We start from the raw sequence: 24,804 nt of genomic DNA, 5'->3' as shown, positions 1-24,804 counted from the left end.
TCTCTCACTTCCTTTTTTTTTTTTTTTTTTTTTTTTTTTAGTACCAGAATCTTTCCTCACTGTTCCAGCTCTTGCCCTACCCCTGACACCTCCTTCCTTCCCTAGCTGTCAGGCCTCCAAACCCTACTCTTAGGACATCCCCACCTTTCCCCAATCACCCGGTGCCCTAATTCCCCAACCCGAAACCACGCCCTTAGCTACGCCCCCGATGACGCGCAGCGCCCGGTGCGTGGGGATTCCCGCGGCCGCGGCCACTACCCGGCCTGCCCCGCGGCAAGATGGCGGCGTGAAGGCAGCGGGCAGCGGCGGAAAGTTTGTTGTGGGATTGTAGTCGGCCGGGAGGCTAGAGTTGGGGAGGATCGTGGGGACAGTATCGCGGAGTAGGGGCGGAGGAGGGACTAGCTCCGGGGTTAAGAAGAGGAAATGGGATGTTGGAAGGAGAAGAAAAAAAAAAGAGGGAGATGGGGCGGAGAGGAGGGGGCCTAGGATCCCGCGACGGCCCTGGGGGAGGGGCCCGGGGCGGGGGAAGCACAAGTAGGTGTGCAGGTCCTAGGGAAGCAGTTGCGAATTGGAGGAGAATTTCTAAACCGAAGAGTCAAGAACCATGGAGTTTGTGGCCGAGGCCCGACTGTACTGGGCCAGTAGGAAAGAGGTCTCTCACGTGTTGGAGGATAGTGGGGAAGAGGGGAAGAGAGACGAGACCTGGAGGATGCTGGGCAGGTTTGGTATGGAGAAAACTAAAGCGTCAGATGACCCTTCTGCAGACTTAGATCATCCTTTCCAGAGTTCCTATAGCATCTGCCCCAATTTCAGCTGAAGACTCAGGGGCCCCAGGGCCTGGAAGAAATCACAATACCTGCTTGGAAAGAAGAAGAGGTAGCGACTTGCCCGAGCTCAACCCCAGAGCGGGTAAGGTGGCCTCCAATGACAGGCTGGCATGCTCCCTGCAGCAGGATGCATGGGCTCAGAGTGATACTGAGAAACATTTAATCTGAAAAGGGTTTTCATCTATAGAGGTTGCCCTTTGCCTGTGGTCTCTAAGTTAGTGTTCTGTTTAGATTACACACTGATTTTTGAGAATTGGGTGTAGCATTGAGCCTTGTGTGCCTTTACCTGTACAAGTGAACACGGTCAGGGGCCTAGAGATGAGGCCGAAAGTGCTTTAACATCCCTGCCACAAGCAGTTTCCTACATGTTCACTGTATCTTTTTCGGTCTCCCCATCACATCTTCAGTTTGGCATCCTACCTGAAGTAGAGATTTGTGAGTGAGGGATGGGGCAGGGGGAGTCAGAAGAAGTCTGATCATGCTGTCACCAACTCCTGAATTCACTCTTGCAGCAGGTGTGCTTCTTTTGAGCTTTCTTTTGGTAAGAAGGGCTCGTTAGTTTTTCTTTGGGGTTGTGCATTTGGTGGACAGGTGGTCAGTAGAGGAGGAAAAGCAGGTTGAGGTTAGGGGGAAGAAACCCAGAGCAGTTTACAGTAAGGTGTCGGTTGCGTTGACTGGTGTAAGGCTCTGGGAATATTTATTGTATCACCCTCTTTCCCTGAGATCCCTGATATTTGGGAACTGCTTTACGGTCTGGATCAGTGTGGTGATGGAAGGAAAGGATTGTAGAATTTTTCTAATAGCTTTTTCTCTTCCTTTGTATTCTCCCCTTTGAACCATATTTATAAACAGTTTCACTAGCCAAACTAAACATGGCTTAAGAGATAGTGGATTTATGGGGTGCCTGGGTGGCTCAGTGGGTTAAGCCTCTGCCTTCGGCTCAGGTCATGATTTCAGGGTCCTGGGATCAAGACCCGCATCGGGCTCTCTGCTCAGCAGGGAGCCTGCTTCCCCCCCTCTCTCTGACTACTTGGCTCTCTGCCTACTTGTGATCTCTCTCTCTCTGTCAAATAAATAAATAAAATCTTAAAAAAAAAAAAAAGATACAGTGGATTTAGGGTTAGAGAAAAGAGAAGGGGTCTGGAGCCACAAAGTGTGGTGAATATGGTCCTCACTTCCTTTGATGCCCTGTGGTTATGCCAAAGCCAGAGTTGGGTACAGACTTTTTACAGAAGCTCATTTCTTGACTGACATCTCTGCATGATTGGATTGGGAGGTCTAGTTTGATCTAGGACTCTGCACTAACTATTCCTGCTCCCTGCCTGTGCCGCCCCCCTCCAAAAGGCTTGCTATAGACAGACCAACCCAAATCACTCTTACTAGGCCAGCTTCAATACGTTCAGGTATCAGAAAAGCTGATGTTATTTAGCTGTGACTCTAGAAGGTTGGGAGTTTTCTCTTTCTGAAGACAGTTTGTGGATTCCCCCCTTTAGAGTTGCGATCAGCCAGGAGAGTGTGGGGGGCACACAGAAGATAATGACTCGAGCCAGAATTCCTTGTACAAATTCTGGGTTTGCCATTTGTAGCTCTGTGACCTTTAGAAATTGTACAGCTCTTTTTGCCTTAGCTTTCTTATGGTAAGAGTACCCATCTCATAAGGTTGTTGTGAGGGTTAAATAAATGCGTTTAGAACAGTGACCGATACTCCATACATATTTGTTGTTATTGTGCTGGTCAGATCTCAGCACTGACTTCATCATTGTAGTAGGTATCTCTCTCTGGTGGCCCTGTACTGGTTTGAGCTTCTGTCTTGATGTTAGAGAGATGCGGCACAGGTTTTGAATAGTGTAGATTTTGCATGTAGTGAAAACATTTTCATTACACTATTTAAAGTGATGTGAAAATGCCATGATTTCCTTTTTGAAGTTGTGAGGTTTTAGAGTTGCAGTTGCAGTTGAGCTATAACGAGAACAGTGCTCAGTGAGTATCTTCTGTGTGTCTGGCACTGTTGTAAGTGCCTTAAATGTATTAACTGATACGATTTTTATAACAACCCTACGAAGCAAATACTTCCATTGTCTCCATTTTACAGATGAGTAGAGGACAGAGTGGTTAATTGCTCAAGGTCACCCAGCTAGTAAGGGGCAGAGCTGAGATTTGAACCCAGACTATCTGGCTTCAGCAATTGAGCATCTTTTTTTTTTTTTTGGATTTGGTATGAAATTAACTCTTTACTAAATATGACTAGTGGCAATTTATATCTCTTATTTGTTTGTCATAATGGTTAGATTGTAGTAAACTTTTTTGATTTATTTAAAATATGTTTTAGGACCTGAGCTCTTCATCACAGCTCTCTCCTTCTCAGATATAAAAACTGGTACAGGGACTGTGGGAGGATGCCCACTGCCCTCTTAGCCAAATCTGGACCCTCCACAATTCAGCCTGGTGATTGCCCTTTAGAAAACCTTGGACCTGGGTTAGGTGAGCAGGCTGACAACGAGAATCCACTCTTAGCATACCTTAAAGGGCGGGGGGAATGTATTAATGAAGACATAAATAAAAGGCTCATTTCTAACTTTGATTACTGACAGGAGCAGCTGAAGTAGCCACAGGGTTAAATTCATAGACAATCTGGATGCCATCTTTGTTTTAAAAAAGAGCAGGTAGCAAACTATACACAAAAAACAAAACAGGTGGCGTTTTAACCAGTGTCAGCCTCCCAGCTTGAGGAGAAACTGGAAAACAGCTCCTGTGGTCAAGGACGTCCTGGCTTGGAGCTCTGCAAGTGCTTGCTGGCTAGTCTCTTCGTCTTTAGCTAGCCAGGAATCCCACGTGCAGCCTTGGGGCAGAGGTGTGCCCAATGTTTGATTGACGGGCTTTCCTTGCCCTGCACTTAAGGATCACTCTTCCCCTGCTTCTGAGTCACGTCCTGTCTATTTAACATGCCCGCAGGGCCCATCTTTTTCTTTAGTAAATGACTCTACCTTGCCATCAGAGTAGGCACGCGCCTGATGTCTGAGCAGATTTTAGGGGAATGGGGGGCTCAGGATTTAGGGCTTTTTCTGGGAATTCCCAGCCAGCCCTCGAATGACCTTTTTCTACTTGTTGTAGCACTTGAAATTCTGAAAGTTAGTATCTATCAGTGTCTTTTCCCCTCCACCGTTAACCCAGGAGCCTCCTGTGTCCGGATAACATCCTTTATCTCGATTTGTGCTACAATCAGCGTGCTGAAACGTGTAATCTCCGTGAAATACACCTTTGTGTTTTGGTAGAAGTCATCAGACTTACTGAATTCAGGTCTCTTTTTAGCAAATGCTTGAGCTGCAGGGTGAAGGCTGATGAATTTGGAGTCAGTTCTCTGCCTTTACTGTTCTTGTTTTGTCGTTCTCAAAGTCCATTTCTTCTCTTAACACCCCTTATTCGAGAGTATTCTTTGCATCTAATTCCTTCACCTTTTCCTCACCACCATATTCTGAGTGTCAAGGACCTCTGGGTAAACCCGGCCTTCGTTTCTCACCGGGATTCAGCCTCTTCTTCTTCTTCTTTTTTTTTATTTTTAGATTTTATTTATTTATTTGAAAGAGAAAGGGTGAGTGAGAGAGCACAAGTGAGGGAAGGGTCTTAGGGAAAGGGAGAAGCAGACTCCCCCACTGAGCAGGGAGCCCGATGTTAGGCTCCATCCCAGGACGGCGGGATCATGACCTGAGCCAAAAGCAGCTGCCCAACCAACTGAGCCACCGAGGCGCCCTGTGGATTAGCAGCTCTGTGAACTTATCCTGTCTAGCTTTGCTTTGAGCTTGCTGGCCCTGCTGTTTGAAATGCGCTGCCCCCTCCACCCTAATCTACCTCTTTGTCCTTTATTTATTTATTTATTTATTTATTTATTTATTGTAAAGACTTTATCTTTAAGTAATCTCTACACCCAACATGGGGCTTGAACTACAACCCCAAGATGAAAAGTTACACACTCTACCGACTGCGCCAGCCAGGAACTGCCCCCCCCCCCCCGCTTTATCCTTTAGGTCTTGGTTTAAATGTCCCTTAATTGGGGTTCCCCACTCCTTTTGTGCTTTCCTTTGTGCCTCTGTGTTAACGCTTAGGCTGCATTGTAGTTGTCTGTTTACTTGTCTGACTGTCCCAAGACTGTTAGTGCCCTGACAATAGGGACCATGTCTTAGTCATTATTGTATTTTACCCTTTGGGATAGTGCAAGGCACTGAATCGGCACTTTGTGATGCGGTGGGGTATATAGAATGCACGAAATGTGGTGGGCAGTGTCTCCCCTCTCCAGTTTGTCTCGCAAGCTGTTGTGAGAAATGTCTTCCAATGAAAAACACTTTCTTCCCATAAAAATGCCGTGGTTTCTCCCTTGTTCAGGACACAGTCCACACTCTAGCTCAGAGTGCAGAAAGGTTGTTTACAGACTGGCCCCAGCTCAACCCTCTAGTCTGAGTTGCTGTCGCCCACTTCATCTGCCCTGTGCTTCATTGCTCCTGAATTTCCCACTGCTCCTGAACGTGCTGTGGCCATCCATTTACTTTCTTCTTCGCTTGTGCATTTTACTCTCCGTGGTTGCCCCCTTCTCGGAAACTCTGCTCGTCCCCTAGGACCCCACTGGTCTGTCACCTCCCATGAGAAGTCTTCCCCACTTTCCTTTCCTCCTCTTGGCACCCATAGCACGTTGTGGTTTTGGCATTTACCATATTATATGGTGATTTCTCTGTTTACTTGTTGGCTTCTTTCATTTAGCTGACCCTCTGTAGAGGAGAGACCCTCCCTGATCATGGGATGAGGGTGAGGGGTTGGGGAGTTGGGAGTGAGGTGAGCCGTGTGATAGAGTCTGATTTTGGAGCGAGGCTGACCTGCTTGAAATCTTGATTCTGCGACTTAAACCAACAGCGTGACTTTGGACAACTGGCTTAAGTAGGACTCTTGGTCTTGTCGCTGTACAGTGAGGGTCACATTATCTTTTTTGTAGGAGTATCGAGCATTAGAGATAATGAGTTCATGGCGTGTAGCATGGTGCCTGTCATACGAAGGATACTCAGTTAATATTTGTTTAGTAAATGAATTCCATTCTGGAAAACACAATGGGTAAGAAAAGGCTTTGTTTTATTCAAGCTAGAATAACACTTTTGATTTCTGCCAGGAGCATTTTTGAGGTGGAAGTAAAATTGGGAGTCTCTCTATAGCAAAGCAATATAAAGGCTGAGGCTAGGGACATCATCAGTGCAAAATAGTTGATGTTTCGTCCCATCTTTTGTGTTGCAATGATTCCTTTGATGGATCCCCTTCATGTGAGGATGGTGGTGACATTGGTAGATAGAGATGAGGGTGGGTAGGTGGTAGATTTGTAATGTAGTTCAGGCTATGACTGGGTGGGGTGTTTGAGGATTCATGTTCCCTGGTGTTTTATGGATTGAAAACTGTTGGATGAAGCTGAAAGAACACATCTAGGCATTCAGGAAGCCAGACTTCTTGGCCCTAGTTTTCTTAGGGCTTTCATGATCTTGTGTTGCAGAACCAGGCCTAACATAGCTACTCCCCAAAAATAGGGCTGGTAGCTGGGAGTTCACTGTCCCTTCTTTGCCTTTTTGTTTTTAGTGTAATTGATGGGGTGGTTCTTAGGGCACCAGTTCCCAACAAACACCCAAGGAATGTGTTTCCAGAAGTCTAGACTTCTTAATTATATAATGCCAGCTGGTGCTCCAGTTTGAGTTTATAGTCCAGGTGAGGAAGATACGTTTGAGTTTTTCAGAGGGCAGCCTTCTTGTCTGGTCCTTGAACCCCTGTCTCAGCCAGCTGCCTGTCCTCTGGGCTCTCAAAGAATGTACCAAACTGTAATGCAAGTGGCTATTAACCTGTCTCCCCCTCTGCCCAACGTGGGGCAAGACCTTTAACTCTGGAAGCTTCTTAGAGGCCCTCCATGGTAGGTGCTGAGCAATTCCCGCTTACTGTGTGACCCAGACCGGTCCTTCTTGAAAGGAAAGCAGATAGGATCTCTCCTTTGAAGTCTTAGGAAACAAGGTCCTGCATAAACAAAAGGTGATAGGATTAGCAGTAGCATTACTAATTATTGTGGAGCTAATGCGGTTCAGAGATCTTCCAGGTACTTGGCTCAGCGGTTTCCCTCTTTAGGCCTCATATGTTCTAGTAACACAACCCTAAGCCAGCAGAAGAGGTTAAAAGCGGAGGTGAAGCGCACACCAGTGGATTTTTTTGCCAGTCCCCATCTTTTACCAAGTCTGGCTGGTGGCACCCTCTTTGTTACTCACGAAGTTCCTCTGATTGCCCATTACCTGCTCGCTTTCCTGGCCGTAGTGCTCATTGTCTGGGTGTGCTTCTGCTCACAGCCAGGGCCTCCTACAACCTTGTTAATGCCTGCATGAGTCAAAAGGACAAGACCAATAGCTGAGAGTGACATGATGGCGTTTTCCCTGGGCTCTGCCCCTTGTCCCTCAGTGTGGGAGTGCACGTTGCAATGTGGCATATCTTTGCCGGTGGTGTCTTGGCAGGGCTGGTAAGCTGCTTCGTATGTTCAGCCAGTTGGAGAGGAGATTGGGTGAGGCAGCAAGACCAGGTTGTGCTGTGTACGTTTAGGCTTCAAAGGGGCTGAGTCTTCCTGGACTGGCCATGAGTGTGAGAGTGGGACCTCTTCTTTGTTAGTTACTGTCTCCTAAGTGCCAGCTGTCTGCGAGGTGACCTTTAGAAGCTGGGAAGGACATGGCCTTCCATTTGTGAAGGGCTCTATGCTTTCCCTGTGAACTGTGTGTGTGTGGTGGGGGGTTCTCTCTGAGGGCAGGGGCCAGGAAGTCAGTCTAGGCTGTGCTGGCTTTACCATGTGCTTCTTGCAGCTAACAGTAGGATAGAATGCTGGGTTTATCATTTGGGGTACTAAATAGGCCTCTTCACCTTCCCAGGTAAGCCCAGGGGTTCTTCAGTCTCAGAAGCCTCAGAGGGCTTTACATCAGGGCAGAATCGTCAGGACTTTCCTGTTGCTCCCTAGAGAAGGCTTCTACCCCAGTTCTGTGTGTGGTCTTGGGCAAATCACTTGTCTTCTCTGTCCCTTCAGAATGGGAGAACGCCACCTGTTCTGTGGGCCTCACTGGGCTACAAGGATCAAAGGACATACAGTGGAAGAGGGAAAGCACTTCCGGGTTGGTAAAGCACAGCACAGATGGAGGGCTTTTGTCCCGTTTGTCCAGGAATTCTGTTTTCATCATAAGCATAGTATGTGTCCTTGCATAAAATACCTGCCATACAGAAACATATGCAAAAGGAAAAGTAAAAAGACCCTCCCTTTCTTCCCCCACTGCCCCTGTGTAAACCCCTTTCCCAAAGACAGGGAAATATCCTATTTCCTTCTAATTTTCATGTTGCTTCTAGACATTCCTCCTCATGTATCTCTTGTAAAATGAACACGACTCAGTAGTAGTACATGCTGTTCTTCAACTTGCTCTGCTCATCTAACACTTTCCCTGGGGTCGATTAGCCCCTGTTGGAGCTTCCTTCCCAGCTAAGGGGCTTCCTCGGGGCCTGGCTTCTTGGGAGGGATGGAGAGTCTTTACTAGAGGTTCTTGCCACAGCAGGCATGCTGGTCGTCTCTGAGGGGTGGTTTTTTATGCTGCAATGAGGTCACCTGGCAGGAGTGCCCTGAGTGGGAATCGGGATGGTTCTAAACATGGTGTGGGCACCATCGCTTCCGCCTCACGTGCATTTCTTCCCTCCGCGCTTCTGTGCTCTGAGGCCAGGAAGAGTAAACTTACCTGATTTCTCAACCTTAGTTTTAACACAGAGACAGTCCCTGCTTTCTGAAACCTTGGATTACCTAGGTTACTTGCTGTTCTGTGTTTTGAAAGCAAACCAGACCCAGCTGTGTTTTTCGGTTTTATTTGTTAGTGAGGATTCTGAAGGGAGCCTGTCAATGGGCATGCATTCTTAGCAGTCTAGGGAAGAGGTCAGAGCCTATAGGAAGAGATGTTCTCTCCTCGGTGGTTATCTCCCCCTCTGGGATCAGGCCTTGGCCTTTTGGGCTCTGCGGCTGTTGTCAGAGTATTACAGGGAGCCCTGGGAGTAGGCAGTTGGGAATGATTAACCTAGGCTTGGGAGAAGGGCCAGGCCCCTAGGTGGTGTCAGGTGGTCGCTGTTTTCCCTCTACCCTGAGTCATGTCATCCACAGGGCTTTCCAGACAGAAGGGGAATCCTTCTGTTTTTTCCTTGCCAACATGCAGCCCTCCTCTGTGAGCACAAGCAGTATTTGCTCAGTATTTGCTGCTGCATTTGCTGTGCTCTCCTCTCCTGCCGCTCCAGGGGACACATTTTGTGGGTTTTCTGGGACCTTGCTGCTACGGCTCCATTTGTCTTGTGATCTCTAAGCCAGAGTGGGTTACTTCACTTGGGTGGTTCTGGAGGCTTCTGGAGAGATTTTCTCCTGTTCCCTGGGCTTGCTGTGATGGGAACACTAGTCTCTGGGCACTGCCCGTTCTGAGTGGGTGGAATGGTCGCTGCTGGGAGTGTGAGGAGCCTGGCTGCAGCATGGCCTTTATCCTTGCTCTCTCGACTCCTCTAGGGCCAGCTCCCTGGGAAGTGCCATCCCCTGGCCTGTCCTGAGGCTGGCCCAGCTTTGGGCCAGGTCACACACTGCCCCATTGTGTGGTGCCTTCCGTGCACTTCTTGTTGCAGCCTCTGATCCCTGTGCCAGTCCTCTCCCAGCCCCTTGCCTCGGAGCCCGCGGGAGGTGGCAAGGTAGGCTCTGCTGGCGCAGACCTGGAATGGGTGGCAGCGGCAGCTGTGGCCAGCTTTGTTCCGACAACCCCACTTTCGGAGCTTGGTGCAGCCTGGCAGCCATGTCCAGGGAGAAGGCAAGACTGGGGAGCTGCCCCTTGGCAGCAGTGCCCCCTTCCACGTCAGCTCTCCTCTCCTCGGCTTGACCGACCAGAGAGCTCTGTCACCTGGGGTCAGCCAGCTGGACTCACTGGCTGGCAAGGGGGCATGCTGCGCTTCTGCCTGGCATGATTTTTGGATGGGAGAAGGCCCCCGAGGGTCTAGTGGTAAGTCTGGAGGAGCTTGCCCTGTCAGAAGAGCGCAGCGTGTACCCTCAGGCATCTTGCAGCTTGGCATTCCTTCTGCTCTCTCTTTGCAGCTCCGGAGTTGGGCTGCTCTCAACCAAGCTGTCTGTTTATATGGAGTGCCTGGAGGGCGTCTGCCATGAGTCTGTCGCTAACCGTGCTAACCAGGAGAGCTGGCTGGTGGGGGAGAAGACACTAACCCTGTGAGTCTAACCTGGGCCAGCTAGCCTGCCCTGGGGGGTACCATCAAGCAGTGCCTCAGTCACCCCTCACACTCCCCCAGCCAGCCTGGCTGCCTCTTCCCCTTACCTCATGCCTCCTCTGCTCTCTTGTCCTTACTGCTGTCCCTCCACCTTCCCAGTCTCCTTGCTGGGGTGGTGAGGGGGGATGTTTCTGTTCAGTCACTTTAAGCATTATGGAGTTTGAGAACATCTCGCAGTTACCATGCTCTGTTTCACAGCTCGGAAACAGATGGAGCCAGAGTGGGAGGAAGTTTTCTTCTCGGCTAGATAGTTGCTTCCCTTTGTCAAGTGGGGAAGATTGAATGGTGTCCCCATTATTCTCACCCAGGATAATCATTTAGGATCAACTGCAAGGTTCTCCTTAAGGTTGGTGGGGGGGTTGATGAAAACTGTGGCCTGGCTGTGGGAAACTCCCTGGGCAGAGAGTGAAGCTGAAAGCTTGAGTCCAGAACTAGGTAGTCACCTGAGATAGAGCTCGAGTAGGTGGAGTGGGTGGACTTTGGCCCCCCCGACTGCCTTCCCTCTGCAGAGCTTCAGGTGGACTTTAACTGGGAAGAGCTGGAAGGGCACCTCCGCCAGAGCAAACGGGACCTGGCTTTGGATTCCACAGTGGGCCTGGGAGAGGCCTTAGCTTCAAACTGGGAAGCTGGTGAAGAGCCTGCCATAGAGAAGCTCCTGCCAGATTCCCTGCTCCTTCCAGGGTTGGAAAGGAGAAGGGGGCTCTGGGGATAGCGGGAAGGTGGATTGTTCGGGCTCCCTGGTGTTCTGCACAGGTAACTCCTTAGACAGCCTGTCTGGCTCCAGCCTCTGGAGTCTGTGTGGTACAGCGCAGCTTGGGACCTGGAGGCCCTCTGGGTGGGCTCTCTTTCCCTTGGGCCAGGAAGGAGAAGCAGGGAGCTTCCTGTTCGGATGGGGTGGGAATGCGTAAATGTGTGAGGGTGTAGGGGCTGCCTGGTGTGTAGGGACCCTGGGTCGGGAGGAGCCAGCTGAGGGGTGAGGGTTGCCTGGTGTCTGGGCTCTGGCCAGGAAAACAAGAGGGGCCTACAGTGGAGAGCTGGCTCAGGGCCACCCCTTACCTTGCCTTAGGCGAGGGCATGGGGACTTTGGGGCCCTGCCTTTATTTAGGGGTGGTTGCTTGGATCATCAGCAATAGTTGTCTTCAGCCCCTTTGTTCCTGTCAGGTGTTGCTTGAGTGAGAGGCCAGCTGGATAGACTTGAGGTATTTGCTCAGGTGGGAGCCAGGTGAGCTCTCCAAGGTCCCCAGCACTGGTTTAGAGTCCTCAGGCTTACTCTGGGGCAGAATAATTCCCACCCACTTTTTATTTATTTTTTTTTTTAAAGATTTTATTTATTTATTTGTCAGACAGAGAGAGAGGGAGAGAGAGCAAGCACAGGCAGACAGAATCGCAGGCAGAGGGAGAAGCAAGCTCCCTGATGAGCAAGGAGCCCGATGTGGGACTTGATCCCAGGACGCTGGGATCATGACCTGAGCCGAAGGCAGCTGCTTAACCAACTGAGCCACCCAGGCGTCCCCCCACCCACTTTTTAAAAACCTGTCAGTCGGTGCCAGTTAGAGCAGGCAGGGGGCCAGGTCAGGGCCGCAGGCAACGTGTCCCAAGAGGGTGAGATGGTACTTGCCTAGAGGGGTGGCAGGCATGGCTGCTGGAGGGACAGCAGGGCTGGTCTGGGCACAGACTGGCATCTCCCAGCCTAGTCATCGGCCCAGAGCAGAGCCTGCCGAGGCCCCACCCCGTGCTCTGCTGGCTGCTTGCCTGCCACGCGCACAGGATTGCTGAGGGCTTTGCTCATGTACCTCAGGAACAGCTGCATGCCGGAAATGGGGGGCTGGCAGCAAGCAGGAGGGGCACCCGGGGGGCAATGAGGGGGAGGGATGAACCCAGCCAGCTTTGGTGGGATGGGCTCACCGTGTGTGGGGGGGGGGCTGACACTCGAGGTAGAGAGGGGCTGTATTAATTGTGTTTGTGGGGGGGCGCTCCTTGCAGGCAATCTCCAGGGCCTCTGCTGGGTGTCCTGGCTACAGGGCTGGCCCTGGCAGGGTGGTGGTTCGTGTTTCTTTGGTCTCAGTCAGATGCAGACCCTGAATTTCAGAGGCTTGAGAGGCAGCCAGACTTGTATGGCAGGAGTGCCCTGCCCCCAAAGGCACAGCTTCCTCCAGGCCTGCGAAGTTCAGAGATGCTATCCAGGGCTTACAGCTGAGGGCAGTTCCCACAGAGGAGGCACTAGGCCCTGTGTGATCAGATATTCATGTTTTAGCCATTGATGAGCAGCTTTAGGAAGGGCCTGTGTTTATTTTTGTTACTTATTTGTATCGTGCCGGGTTCCACAGGGGAATTAAGGCAGCATAAAACACAAATGGAGTGTTCTGGAAAAGGGCTGATTTCCTTTCATTCTCAAAGCAATAGCGATTGCTAAATGAGTGATTCTGTTTGACTTTCTTCAAGTGAATTATGAAGAGCTGTAGTGATTTTTGTGGTGATGTGTGGCCCTTCCCTGATGGTCTCTCACTTGTTTAAGTCGGTGACACCTATGAGTAGAAAGGCATTGTCGTACGTTTGAGAATGGCCTGAGCCCAGATAAACTGTTGGGGCCATAATTTCTTACAGAGTGTGGGTGATGTAGGGAGCAGGGGAGGCCAGGCAGGAGAACCGGGGAGGATGGAGTGAGGTCCTGGTGTGGGACTTGAGCACCTGGAGACCTCCGTGGGGCAGACTAAAGTGTTAAAAGCCACAGAGCCACACCCATTTTGGTTTCACTCCCTTCTCCTTCTGCAGGGGGAGAGCTGGATGCTTAGACCTCCCCTCCTCTCCTGTACTTTTGGCTTTGCCCTGGGCAGACCTACAGAAAAGATGGCAGAAGGAAGTGAGAGGGTGCCCTGGGCTCTTGGGCTTAAACCTTCTTGCTGTCGCCTACTGTGGGTATTTGCAGAGAGTGGGAGTGAGGATATGGTTTGGAGAAAATCTGGATTCTGAAGGTTTCTCCTTATCCTGCTCCATCTCTAGCAGTGGTGACTGCTGACTGTGGTGGCAGCCCCAGGTCACATCCGGGCACTTATCTACAAAAAGGAGCAGGTGTGAGTCCCGTCTCCTGGGTAAAGAGGGATGCTTGGCAAATTTTTTGTCCTTTGATTAAAGGCTACTGCCCCATGTCCGGCACACATTTTTCATTATATCTGCCTCTGACTACACTCTGCTCAGCTGTGCAGTGGGTTCACAGTGCAGGTCTGCTGTGCGTGCTGAGTCCCATTTCTAATGAAAGTAGACTTTGTTCTCTGGAGGCAGCTAATCGTGCCCCTTGGGCTGTAATCAGGGAGAAGGTATTTAATACAGGGCAGGCGGCAACAGGCGGCCTGCACTGACTGGCAGATTGCAACATGGCAATTAGGAAGCTCTCACCCCCCTCTCCGCCCCAGCAGGGCCTGCATCTCCTCTGAGCAGAGTTTTGAGTGAGTGAAGAATGAATGCTATGCCAAGGAGGACCGGGGAGGTGAGGCTTGGGGGCGGGGGCCTCGAGAAGAGCCACTTTCCCTTCTGGAGGCTGCTCTGGGTGTCTACCTCAGCAGTGCCTGCAGGGTTGCAGACCAGACTGGGTCAGCCAGAGTTTTTCACCTAGGCCTCAGCTGTTCTCGTAGTGCAAACCTAGCTTGCGATCTGGTATCCCCACATCCTGAGTCCTCTGCCCCCAGTTCCTTGAAGCTCAGATTGTGTGGGGTGAGGGGTGGGAGTGGGCTTCTTCTTGGTCAATTTCTAGACCTTCCAAAAGACCATTTTCTTGGAGGTGTCCTGGAGCCAGCTCAGCAGACGGAGGCTGGGACCCCAAAGGCCGCTTGCTTGCTTATCCTGGCCTGTATCGCATTCTGAGTTATTCAGCTGCTTTTCCTGGGGACTTCCTCTTCTTGACAGGGGATTGGACCGAAACATGCCAAGGCAACATGGAATCTTTGGGTAAAGGAGACATGGCCAGTGGAGGCCACAGATGGTTGCTGGGTCTTGCCGATGGGACTGCTCTGCTGTCTTGCAGCTCACCTTTTTTTTTTTTTTTTTTTTTAAGATTTTATTTATTTATTTGACAGACAGAGATCACAAGTAGGCAGAGAGGCAGGTAGAGAAAGAGGAGGAAGCAGGCTCCCCACTGAGCAGAGAGCCCAACGTGGGACTCAATTCCAGGACCCTGAGATTACGACCCGAGCTGAAGGCAGAGGCTTAACCCACTGAGCCACCCAGGTGCCCCTGCAGCTCACCTTTTATCTTCTCCTGGCTGTGGGCCTGGTGTCTAGCTGCTTCTCACTTTGTTCTCCAGTAACCCTGGCATGGCTCTCCCTCCAGGGTCTGTCCTGCCCTGCTGTGCTTCCAGTCAAGGACAGTGGCCTGTGAGGCCCATCACATTCCTGTTCAGTGCTGGAATTGGCTCCCCGCTCTAACACCTCCCCCCCTCCCCCGCCATGGGCTGGATCTGGGGGCACTTAGCACATCTCAGGAGTTGGAACTAGGGCCCCAACACATACTGGTATTTATTGACATGAGGCAGGGAGTGAGAGTGAGACAGACTCCCCTCATGGGCTTGTGTCGGGGACACTGCAGGCTCCCTCACAGACTGTCTCCCTAGTGGGCCTTGCCTTCTGCTTCTCCAGTTGGGAGTGGCTCCCCTCCTTGTGGCTCTGGTGTGTATGGAAAGAGTATGCTCTGGCCAGGATAGATAACTGCCTGCCATTGCTGGCTCCATTCATCCCGGAGTGTCCGCGTTTGCAGTACTCCTCCCATCTCCCTGCCAGCCACTTCCACACTGTCCCTCAGCAAGCTAGGTTATCTGGTGCAGAAAGCCCTGGGAGTATATGGTGTGAGGCCAGGGAGTGGAGACTTGACATCAAGATGACCAGGATGTGTGACAGGTAGAGCTAGGGCCCCAGGGCATGGAGTGAAGGCCACTGTCCTTCGGCTAGTATCCCCAGGTACCTGAGCACATCAGTGTGCTCCCGGCCTGCCTGCCTGCCACCCATTTAGTGTCCTGGTGCCTAGAGGCCAGAGTGGGTATTAGCAAGAATAGGGCTAAGGAAGAAAAGAGGCTGAGAATCGAGGGGATCTGCAGCATGACCTGCAGGGAGAAGGGGACTGCTCAGCTGCTTGGGGAGCAGATGGGGAAGGGAGCAGGCCCAACTCGAGCCTCCTCACCCCTGGATGTTGCAGAGGTTCTTGGCTCCCTGTGTCTCTTACTCTGCATCTCTGGCTGTTCCCCTTTCTAATTCAGGTACCCCACACTTATACCCTCTGAGTATTAGCACCCACCTATCCAGGCTGGCTTGGAACTTTCTGGGCCTTCCCCCAGGCTATAGGATCTCCCACCCTAGGGCCCGCAGGAGGGGTAGCCCCGAGGAACCTGCGGGGGTGACTTGTTTGCTCCCCCACACCCTAGGAATGTGCTGTCCTTTTGGGCCCGCCCGGATTCCTGCGCAGGGAGTCAGCTCGACACAGCACGCTGCTTGTGCCCTGTGGGGACATGTCCGCCTCCCCATCAAAGGGGTGGAGGTTGGCGGCTCGTGCCTGCTGCCATACCCCAGCTCCCCCTAGAACCCCAAGCCAGAGACCAGGTTGCCCAGACAGAGGAGGGAGGCCACTCCTGCTTCCCCACCCTCCCTACCCCCTCACTGTTCTTCCTGCCCCAGGCTCTGTTGGAATGTGACAGGAGTCATGGCCAGGGCATGTCCCGACAGCAGGAACACATGCTTTAGCCCGCAAGGCTTCCCTAGGCCCCCAGCTCTATTTAGGAGGATGGCGGCAGGAGGCGGCGGAAGGCGGCAGAAGGTTGTTTATGCCCAGAAGGCCACCTAAGGTTAACTGCCTCCATGGGCCCCTGTGGTGGCTGCTGCCCCCGTGCTGCGGCCCAGCTCATTACAGGTGGGGGCAGAGCTTAGCGCGCCAGAACCTTTGGGGAACCTGTGGGGACCTCACCGGTCACTCAATCTAGCCACCTCTGTGTGGAAGAGGGACCAGTGAGGGACTGAGCTGGGGCCATACAGTGTGTCAGAAGCAGCGTAGCTTCTGACACTGGGCAGTATCTCAAATCCCTGGACTCAAGCTTTCTGCCTGGGAGTTCCTCAGCCTGGGTGTTGTCAACGTTGTGTGCTGATGATTCTTCATTGTGCGGCGCAGTCCGGTGCGTGGCAGGGTGTTCAGCAGCATCCCTGGCTTCTCCCCACTAGGTGCCAATAGCTCTCCCCGCCGTTGTGACAGCCATTCACACATGGCCAGGGATCTGGGAGGGGCCAAGTGATGGAGGTGGGCCATAGTCACCCTTACTGAGATTGCACAGTCATTGCTGCTTTTTCAGATTTTCCTCTCCTGGGTCTACCTTTCCCTGTTGCAAAGTCTGTTTACAACTTTTACACACAGAAGTAGGATTTGGGCTCCTGGAAACATGGCCAGGAACTTTTCCCAGCATCTTGTGGGTCTCTACTAGGCTTTTTCCTTGTATTCTCTTCTGCAAGCCGTGTTCCCCAAATCTCTTAATTTCTAGACTCTGAGAGACCTGGGAGATGAACAGGACAGATGTGAGGTAGGATAGGGACAGGACAGGACCAGACCTATTCCAGAATCAGGCACGTGGTGAGCTGAGACCACGAGCACATACAAGACGCGCATGTGTATCGTCTAGGGCTGTGCCTGTGCTTTCATGGAGAAAGGAGCCCCGTGCCTCTGGTCCTCTCCCGCCTCCATTGCTTTCCCCAGATCCCCTGGGCCATGGCTTTTCTGCCTGGCTCTCCCTAGGGGCCTTCCCGGGCCTGGACTGGGTAGGCCGGCCGGGGGCACCAACAGACCCGTGCCTGACAACCTGGTTTCCACTTTCTTCCCTTCTCTAGTTTCAGGAGCTGTTGGCTAGAGGAAGTGGAGGGGCCGTGGGATGCAGAGAGTCGAGGGCTAACTCCAGGACAGCGGAACAGAGAGAGCTGCCGACAGTCAGACGGTATGTCCCTGGGAGGCCTGCACCCCACCTTGGCCCCCTTCCGGCGAGGCTGGCAGGCCAAGGGGCAGACAGGTGGCCCCTCGTGGTGGGGGGCTGGTGAAAAGAGAGTGGTGGAGGCCAGAGAGTCTTGGCCTCCAGGACTCTCAAGCTTGGAGATGCCCCCCTTCTGAGGAGCCTGGTTTGGGGGAGCATCTTCAAACCCTTACTTTCTGGATACTTGGCGGGATGGGGGAATTTGTTTGTTTGTTTTTTGGGGTTTTTCTGAGCTCACACGTGTGGAACGTTTCCTAAGTGCCAGGTAACTGGTTAGTGGCTTATGTAATCTTCACAACAGGTCTGTGAAGTCGGTGCTCTTCTCATCCCCAGTGTAGGGTAGATGACACTGGTGCAGAGGGAATGGGTTTTCTCTCGAAGGCCTTTTTGTAAGGCCACGGAGGGGAGCAGTGGGTTGCTCTTAGATACCTTGTCTCACTACTAGGCCACAGCCTCTCTTCCTGGTGCCCAGGCCATGGGCCCTGCCTTCTGCCTCCCTAGTCTGGTTGCATTGGGCCCTTGTCCCCTCCAGTACTCCCCTGACCTGTGGGCACTGATCCACCAGAGTCCAGGTTTCTGATGTCCCCAGCAATGGCCCAGGCCTGCCTGGGTGCCGGGTGGTTCCTATGTATGTTCCATTTACTGTCCTTGGCCAGAGGCCTCTTGCCCATGTCTCTGAGCCTCCTCCTTCCTGGCTTCTCCACAGCAGGTTGAGAATCCCTCACATCCAAGAATGACCAGTGCGGCCCCTGCTAAGAAACCGTACCGCAAGGCACCCCCCGAGCACCGGGAGTTGCGGCTGGACGGTCCAGGATCCCAGCTGGAGCAGGAGGTCAGGAGACGCCTACTCCTACCCTGGCTGGTAGATGCGGGCCCCTGAGGCTGGGTGCCTGACTGACTTCTCCCGCCTGAGAGGACTTCTGGGCCCCCGAGCAGGGGCATGGGGGTTGTGCTGCTGTGTCGTGCCAGGGGGCTCCTAGCAGCAGCACTGCTGCTAGGGGCAGTGCAAGCTCGCAGGACAGCTGTGAGCACATGACCCCTTGTCAGGGAACCCCCGAGTCTTCGTGGCTCAACAGAAATGCTCTCAGGCAGTATTGTTCTTCCGACAAGAGGCAGCCCACCAGACGGAGGGGTCCTCACGTGCTGGAGGCTGGGACTCTCTGGAGGAGGTGGAGGTGGTACTCTGGCTTCTTCCCACCAGACCAACTGTTCTTTGCTGTCCCCAGAAGTCCGGCCCTTCCTCCATCTTTGCCTGGTCTAACACTGATGAAAGACATACTCCCTGCCAGGACCAGAACCTGTTAGGTTCTCAGGGGGACTTCTTCAAGCCACTGTGAAACAGTCTCCAAACGGGCTCTTCTCCCTCATTTGGTGGAAAGGAAGTGTGTGTTGCAGTCAGTTTGCCCGGCTGCTTGTCCCCACCCTGTTGCCACACAGTGCACATTTGCAGAGCTCCGAGATCTCCGACCCCGCGGAGCATCAGGCATACCATGGCCTGTTGTAGTCCAGTTCAGGGTGGGAATGCTGGGACTTGCCTAGTCTCAGTTCAGGGAACATTCAGTAAGAAGGCCATATACTGTGATAGGTGCCATCCCTGTGGGCATTCCCTTGGTTTTGTAGATGAGGACACTAAGGCAAGGTTAGTACAAGCAGAGTGTCGTAGAATGGGATCAAATGCAGGTGTCATTGGCTCCAGAGCCCATGATCCAGGCCACCCACCTCTTTTCCGGCCTGTGATCGGCATTCTGAAGCAGTCACCTCCATTTGGAGCGGGCCTCTTGATGTTTCCCTGCTCTGTGGCTGGCTGAGCTCTGGCTCTTGGGCTATGATCAGAATGGGGGCTTGGGGAAGATGGGGCAGGAGGTTCCAAGCAGGACAAGGAGAAGACACATCACTGCTCTCAGTCAGGACTATCCCAGAGGCTCTCCTTCATGCATGTTCTGGTTCGTTCTGAGGACCTGGAAGGGCCTGATTCTGCCCCATCTTCCCTCCAGGGTCCAAGCGGGCTTTATTAGAGCTCAGAACCCTACTGTAGCTTGCTTGACTTCTTCACTTCTTTGGAAGGTCTCTGCCATGCCTGTGGGGCCCACTCCGAGCCCAGGGAACAGCTGGGAGGCTCTGTTTATCCCTGGGAGATGTAGCATGGGTACCAGGACTCATTTGCAACTTGCTCTAGAATTACGAGAGGGTTTGGAAGTGGTGTGGGTAAGGGTGAATGTTGGAAGAGGTTCTCAAACCTTCTGGTTGGCGTGGGAAAGGGTGATCCAGGCGTTGCTGGATTGCCTCCATCTCTCCAGGGCCCACTTCTGTGAGCTTGCTTGGGCTTTAGACATGGCCCTTTCCAGGGCTTTTTGGAGGGTGGGCAAGCAGGGTGGGCCAGTGGTCTAGGGCTGAGCCTCAAGCTTCCATTCTTTTGTGCCCAGGAACCCCTGACTGATGCGGAGAGGATGAAGTGAGTATCCACTGCCCGAGAGCCTGCCCTGCCTCAGCACTTCCTTCTTAGCTCCAGGCACGGCTGTTGGTACCACCGGGCTTTTCACTGGATTAGGGAGAAGTGAAGGTTAGGTGGGGTATTTAGGGATTCTGGGAGGAGGCCTGATGTGGATATTTCCTTCTGAAGAGAGTTTTTGTTCCATGGGCTCCAAGAGAACCTGGAACCAAGGAGGTAGGTGCTCAGATGGGCCTGCTCTTGCCAAAGAGCCCTTCCCTAGCTCCTGGTCCTCCTGTGCCAGCTGCCTCCCTGCAGCCCTTTCTGTCAGCTACATCAGGCCTTTGGAGAGGAGGGCAGTGCTAGGCTGGATTTCCAGGAGATTAATAATAGAGCAGCCTGATTGTGCAGTGGGGAAACCGGAGCTGGAGGGCTTGGTGGCCGGCTGGCTTAGGCTGTAACCAGAGACAGACTGGGAAGTCTTACCCCCGCACCAGTTCTGTCTTCTCATTCTTCTTCACAGGTGGGGGTGGATTCTACCATGCCCTCTGCTCCCCACCGCCCCCCTCCCCACCTCACTGCCCCCAACCAGGCTGTGTTTTCAGGGCTAGCAAGCCTATGGAATATGCTGCCCCAGACTCAAGACTCCTCCTTTTGCCTATGCTCGTGTCATCCCTACTCCTTCAAGCTTCTTGAACCCAAACTGGGGCTCCAGGGCTGGCCTGTCTTAATGCTGATTCCCCTCTGCCTTTGATCCCTCACCCTGCCAGGCTCTTGCAGCAGGAGAATGAGGAGCTCCGTCGGCGCCTGGCCTCGGCCACCAGGCGCACTGAGGCCCTGGAGCGCGAGCTGGAGATTGGGCAGGACTGCTTGGAGCTGGAGCTGGGCCAGAGCCGTGAGGAGCTAGACAAGTTTAAGGACAAGTTCCGCAGGTGTGGAAATGAAGGGCCAGGTGCCCATGCACATATATCCCCCTACCCCACCCCATCCATGGGAGGTTAGCCAGAAGAGGCCTCAGAGATCATCTGATTGTTTTGGGGAAACCGAAGCTCTGGGAGGAGAATGACGTGCCCCACATCCCATATCAGGGAGGGGTTGAGGAGGGCCTGAAGAGCAGATCTTGACCCAGGGATCTGCCTTGTGTTCCTCTACAGGCTTCAGAACAGCTACACGGCTTCTCAGAGGACCAACCAGGAGTTGGAGGACAAGCTGCACACGCTGGTAATCTGTCGGGGGGCGGAGGGGCATGGGGGCACTTCGGCTGGCACTGTGCTCACAGCATAGCAGGGGGCTGGGACTTGCCCATGGAGTGCCACTGTGCCCTGGGGCTTGGGGAGGGGGTGGGACAGGGTGGGCAGGGGACCGCAGTGTGCTGTGCGAGTCAGGACTGTCTTAGTGCTCACACTGTTTCTCTTCTCTCCCGGCTTCCCCTCGCGCCGCCGCCGCCGCCGCCGCCCTCTCCCGTCAGGCCTCTCTTAGCCACAGCTGGATCTTTGCAGTTGCGTCTGAGTTTGTGTGTTTTCTCCCTTGCCCTGGCCTCCTCCTCAGCTCAGACCTGGGGTTGCTGGGGCCCCGGCCGTTTATCTCTGCCCACTGCTTTCCTCCTCCTTACGTGAGGCCTGCTTGGTACAGTGCCTCCCTCCTGGGGAGACAGCTGCGGGCTGGTGCTTGGCGCTGGCAGAGGTCCTGACTGATGTCACCGCTGAACACTCACGGCTTCTTGGCTGTGGTGGCAACAAGCCCAAGCCATTTGTGGTTGTGGGGGGGGGCACTCCAGCCCCTGAACTGAAGATCAGAGGGCTGCTGCTGAGGCCGCTGCTCTCTCCTGGCTCAACTAGATAATCTCACAGGCGCCCCCGGCTGCCACCCCGCCCCACCCCTCCTCCTTCTTCCTAGTCTAGCCTGGAAAGTGCTCCACGTGTAGGCTTCGGCCCCTGGGTTTGTACACTTACTCCTCAGGTCCAGCTGCCTGACCTGCTGTGTAGAGCCCCTCGAGGGGCAACTCTTGTATGGTCTCTGTCCTTGGCCCTGGTGGCAGCAGGTCATGTTCAGAAAGCCCCCACCCCACAGCCAGCCCGGAGAACAGGAGAGGTGGCTGGTCTTCTGTCTGTCCATCGTCTGTCTATTCCGTCCGCCTTGGCTGCCCCAGCACCTGTGGCTTCCTGTGTCTCTGGGCTGGGGGGAGGCGGAGGGGAGGGAGGCCAGCTGGGGTCGGGGGGCGAGGTTCACATGAGTTTTGTGCCTCAGATCAAGAAGGCTGAGATGGATAGGAAGACGCTGGATTGGGAGATCGTGGAGCTGACCAATAAGCTGCTGGATGCCAAGAACACCATCAACAAACTGGAGGAGCTCAATGTATGTGCACTGGAGGGCCCTCCCCGCCTGCGGCTGGGTTGGCCCCAGAGTGGCCACACTGCGCGGCACGGGGCTGGCTGGTGACGCCCGCCTGTATCTGCAGGAGCGGTACCGGCTTGACTGCAACCTGGCTGTGCAGCTCCTCAAGTGCAACAAGTCCCACTTCCGCAACCACAAGTTCGCTGATGTGAGCAGAATGCTGTCCCCGCCGCTGCGAGCCCCGCCCCAGGACTCCTCTCCCGTGGGGTTTGATACCACAGGCCACTGGCCTCCTCTCCCCCTTTCTGTTTTGCCTGCCCCTCGCCTGCATGTTTCCCCTTGAGTCAGTCAGCTCTGCCACTGATCGGTGTTCCATGTGCTGTCAGGGGACCATTGCTAGCGCAGGGGCTGGCCTGGCTGGGATTTCTGGAACAGACACACGGAGAGAGGCGCCCCCTTTTGGGAGCCCATGCCCAAGGTGGGGGTGGCTACTGACCATAAGAATATTGAGGGGATTTGGCTGAACTGACCGTGTTACCGCAGCAGGCGAACTCTAGAGCCTCAGGCCCAAGGCTCACAGGGTCTATAGAAGGAGTGGAGGCGTTCCTGAGGCCACCGGCCAGTGCAGGTGCCTCAGACTTCCATCTGGTTTGGGCAGAAGCCTCTGTTGAGATGGGGGGAGAGGGATGTTGGAGAGCTCATGGGCTTTAGTGCTCTGAGATAAGCTGCTGGGTGTGTTCCTCTGACTCTTCAGGTTGTTCGCCCCTGCGGAGCATCGGTTTGTCTGTGAAGCGAAGCTGTGCGCCGGGCTGGTGTGAGACCAGTGCGGTAGCCATTACTTCTGCTCAGAAGTTGGGAGCATTCATGTGTCTCTTTACTTTTTCTGCTCTTTTACCCCAGCTGCCCTGTGAGCTACAGGACATGGTCCGGAAACATCTGCACAGTGGTCAAGAAGCTGCCAGCCCTGGCCCCGCCCCTAGCCTGGCACCAGGGGCTGTGGTCCCCACGTCAGTCATCGCCCGAGTGTTAGAGAAGCCAGAGTCTCTGCTGCTTAATTCGGCGCAGTCAGGCAGTGCTGGGCGCCCCTTGGCTGAGGATGTCTTTGTGCATGTGGACATGAGTGGGGGTGGCCTGGGTGAACCTGCCAGTCCCCCCGCCCCTGGCAGCCCCACCCCACAACCCAATGGAGAATGCCACTCTCTGGGCACTGCCGGGGCCTCCCCAGAGGAGGAATCGCCCTTGCCAGCCTTTGAGAAGCTGAGTCCCTATCCCACCCCATCTCTACCACACCCGCTCTATCCTGGCCGCAAGGTCATAGAGTTCTCTGAGGATAAGGTGCGAATCCCCCGCAACAGCCCCCTGCCCAACTGTACTTACGCTACGCGCCAGGCCATTTCCTTGAGCCTAGTGGAGGAGGGCGGTGAGCGGGCCCGCCCCAGCCCAGTGCCCAGCAGCCCCGCCTCGGCCCAGGCATCACCCCACCATGAGCCCAGCCCTCTTCCCCCAGTACTCAGTGCCCCAGCCAGCTCTGCCAGCTCCGAGGAGGACCTGCTCGCCAGCTGGCAGCGGGCATTTGTGGACCGCACTCCACCCCCAGCCTCTGTGGCCCAGCGCACAGCCTTCGGACGCGATGCGCTCCTTGACCTGCAGCACCATTTTGCTCTTAGTCCCACCGACGGAGATGAGGAGGTTCTGGCACCTTCTCCACCTAGTGAGAGTGGGCTTTTGCTGCCCCTGGAAGCTGACCCTGGCCTTTCCAGGGGGGAGGAGGAAGAGCTGAACCTGCCCATCAGCCCTGAGGAAGAACGCCAGAGTCTGCTGCCCAGTGATGGTGGCACGGAGGAGGGGCCGGTCACTTCCCACACTGAGGGCCGGGCCTGGGCACTCCCCAACTCCAGCCGCCCCCAGCGCAGCCCCAAGAGGATGGGGGTGCACCACCTGCACCGCAAGGACAGCCTGACTCAGGCCCAGGAGCAGGGCAATCTGCTCAACTAGGGTGCCTGCTTGCTTTCCTGCCATGGCTACACTGGGACCATGGGAGCCCCCCTACCCTGCCCCAGAGCCCTCCTCCCTCAGGCCAGCACCACTCTGCTCCCTGTGCAGGGTTGGGGGAGAGGGGGAGAGCACACCGGGCTTTTTAGGTGCATTGACTATGACTGGCCCCAGCTTGCCTCGTACCTTTCCCTTTTCTTTATAGAGTATGTACTTCCCAAAGGTAACATGCAGCTGGGGCTCTAGACCTTTCTTCCGGTCAGCCCAAACTGGGCTGTTTTGGGGTGCTGACAGGTCTGTTACATCAGTGTTCATCTTCCATCCCCATTTCGTACCCACAAATGGTTTTCTTATTTGTTTTCCGAGGGTGGGAGGGGAATGTCATTTGGATTATTAACTTCTAATTTCTATTTTCTGCCTGCTTTCCTCTCCTCAAGTCCTCTGCACAAGCTGTTGCATTCAAGGGGTCCTTGGGGGATGAGGGAGAGGACTCACTCAGGGCTTGCCTCAGCTGTGTCCATCCTCTCTCTGGAAGGGAGAAGAGGGAGGGATTTGGGGGCCTCAAGCTGGGCTGTGGGTGAGGCCTGGCCCCCTCCCAACCTTGGCTCTAGACTGTTACTCCCAGCTTTGGGATGTTTTCACATCAATGACTATTTTAAAATTAAAACTATTTTACTGATACTGCCTAATTTGTCTATTAATGGTTTTCCTTGTGCAGTTTTTCTCCCCACTCTTGAGCTTTCCAAATCCTAGCCAAGCTCTGGTCTTGGCTAGTGAGTCCCCGGTGCTGCACTCTGCCTGGGGTGTCTGTGGCCACAGAGCATCAGGCAGCAGGAGAAGGTGTACCTCAAGTAACCTCAGCAGGGCCCGAGTCTCCTCGAGGTAGGGTTCAGTGCAACCCAGCC

The 24,804-nt window shown here is 53.8% G+C and overlaps 1 protein-coding gene across 2 annotated transcripts; it reads left to right on the top strand.

Moving 5' to 3' along the window:
- Positions 1-334: 334 nt before the first annotated feature.
- On the top strand, positions 335-24,578 carry LOC111147643 (tight junction associated protein 1). 2 transcript variants are annotated; one of them, XM_022503835.1, is made up of 11 exons: positions 335-909; positions 9,970-10,098; positions 17,009-17,112; positions 17,852-17,977; positions 19,569-19,597; positions 20,344-20,505; positions 20,728-20,794; positions 21,042-21,071; positions 21,821-21,928; positions 22,032-22,115; positions 22,808-24,578. In XM_022503835.1, the coding sequence occupies exons 4-11, from the start codon at positions 17,879-17,881 to the stop codon at positions 23,900-23,902; spliced, it is 1,674 nt and encodes a 557-aa protein (XP_022359543.1). In that variant the 5' UTR covers positions 335-909; positions 9,970-10,098; positions 17,009-17,112; positions 17,852-17,878; the 3' UTR covers positions 23,903-24,578. The 2 variants fall into 2 exon arrangements, with proteins under 2 accessions (XP_022359543.1, XP_022359544.1); XM_022503836.1 differs by lacking the exons at positions 9,970-10,098; positions 21,042-21,071 and having other exon boundaries at positions 336-909.
- The last annotated feature ends 226 nt before the right edge of the window (positions 24,579-24,804 follow it).

This window comes from Enhydra lutris, unplaced genomic scaffold (assembly GCF_002288905.1).
Source record: "Enhydra lutris kenyoni isolate GAN:26980312 unplaced genomic scaffold, ASM228890v2 scaffoldscaffold17, whole genome shotgun sequence".
Classification (NCBI taxonomy): domain Eukaryota; kingdom Metazoa; phylum Chordata; class Mammalia; order Carnivora; family Mustelidae; genus Enhydra; species Enhydra lutris.
This window is presented reverse-complemented; position numbering and strand designations above follow the sequence as displayed.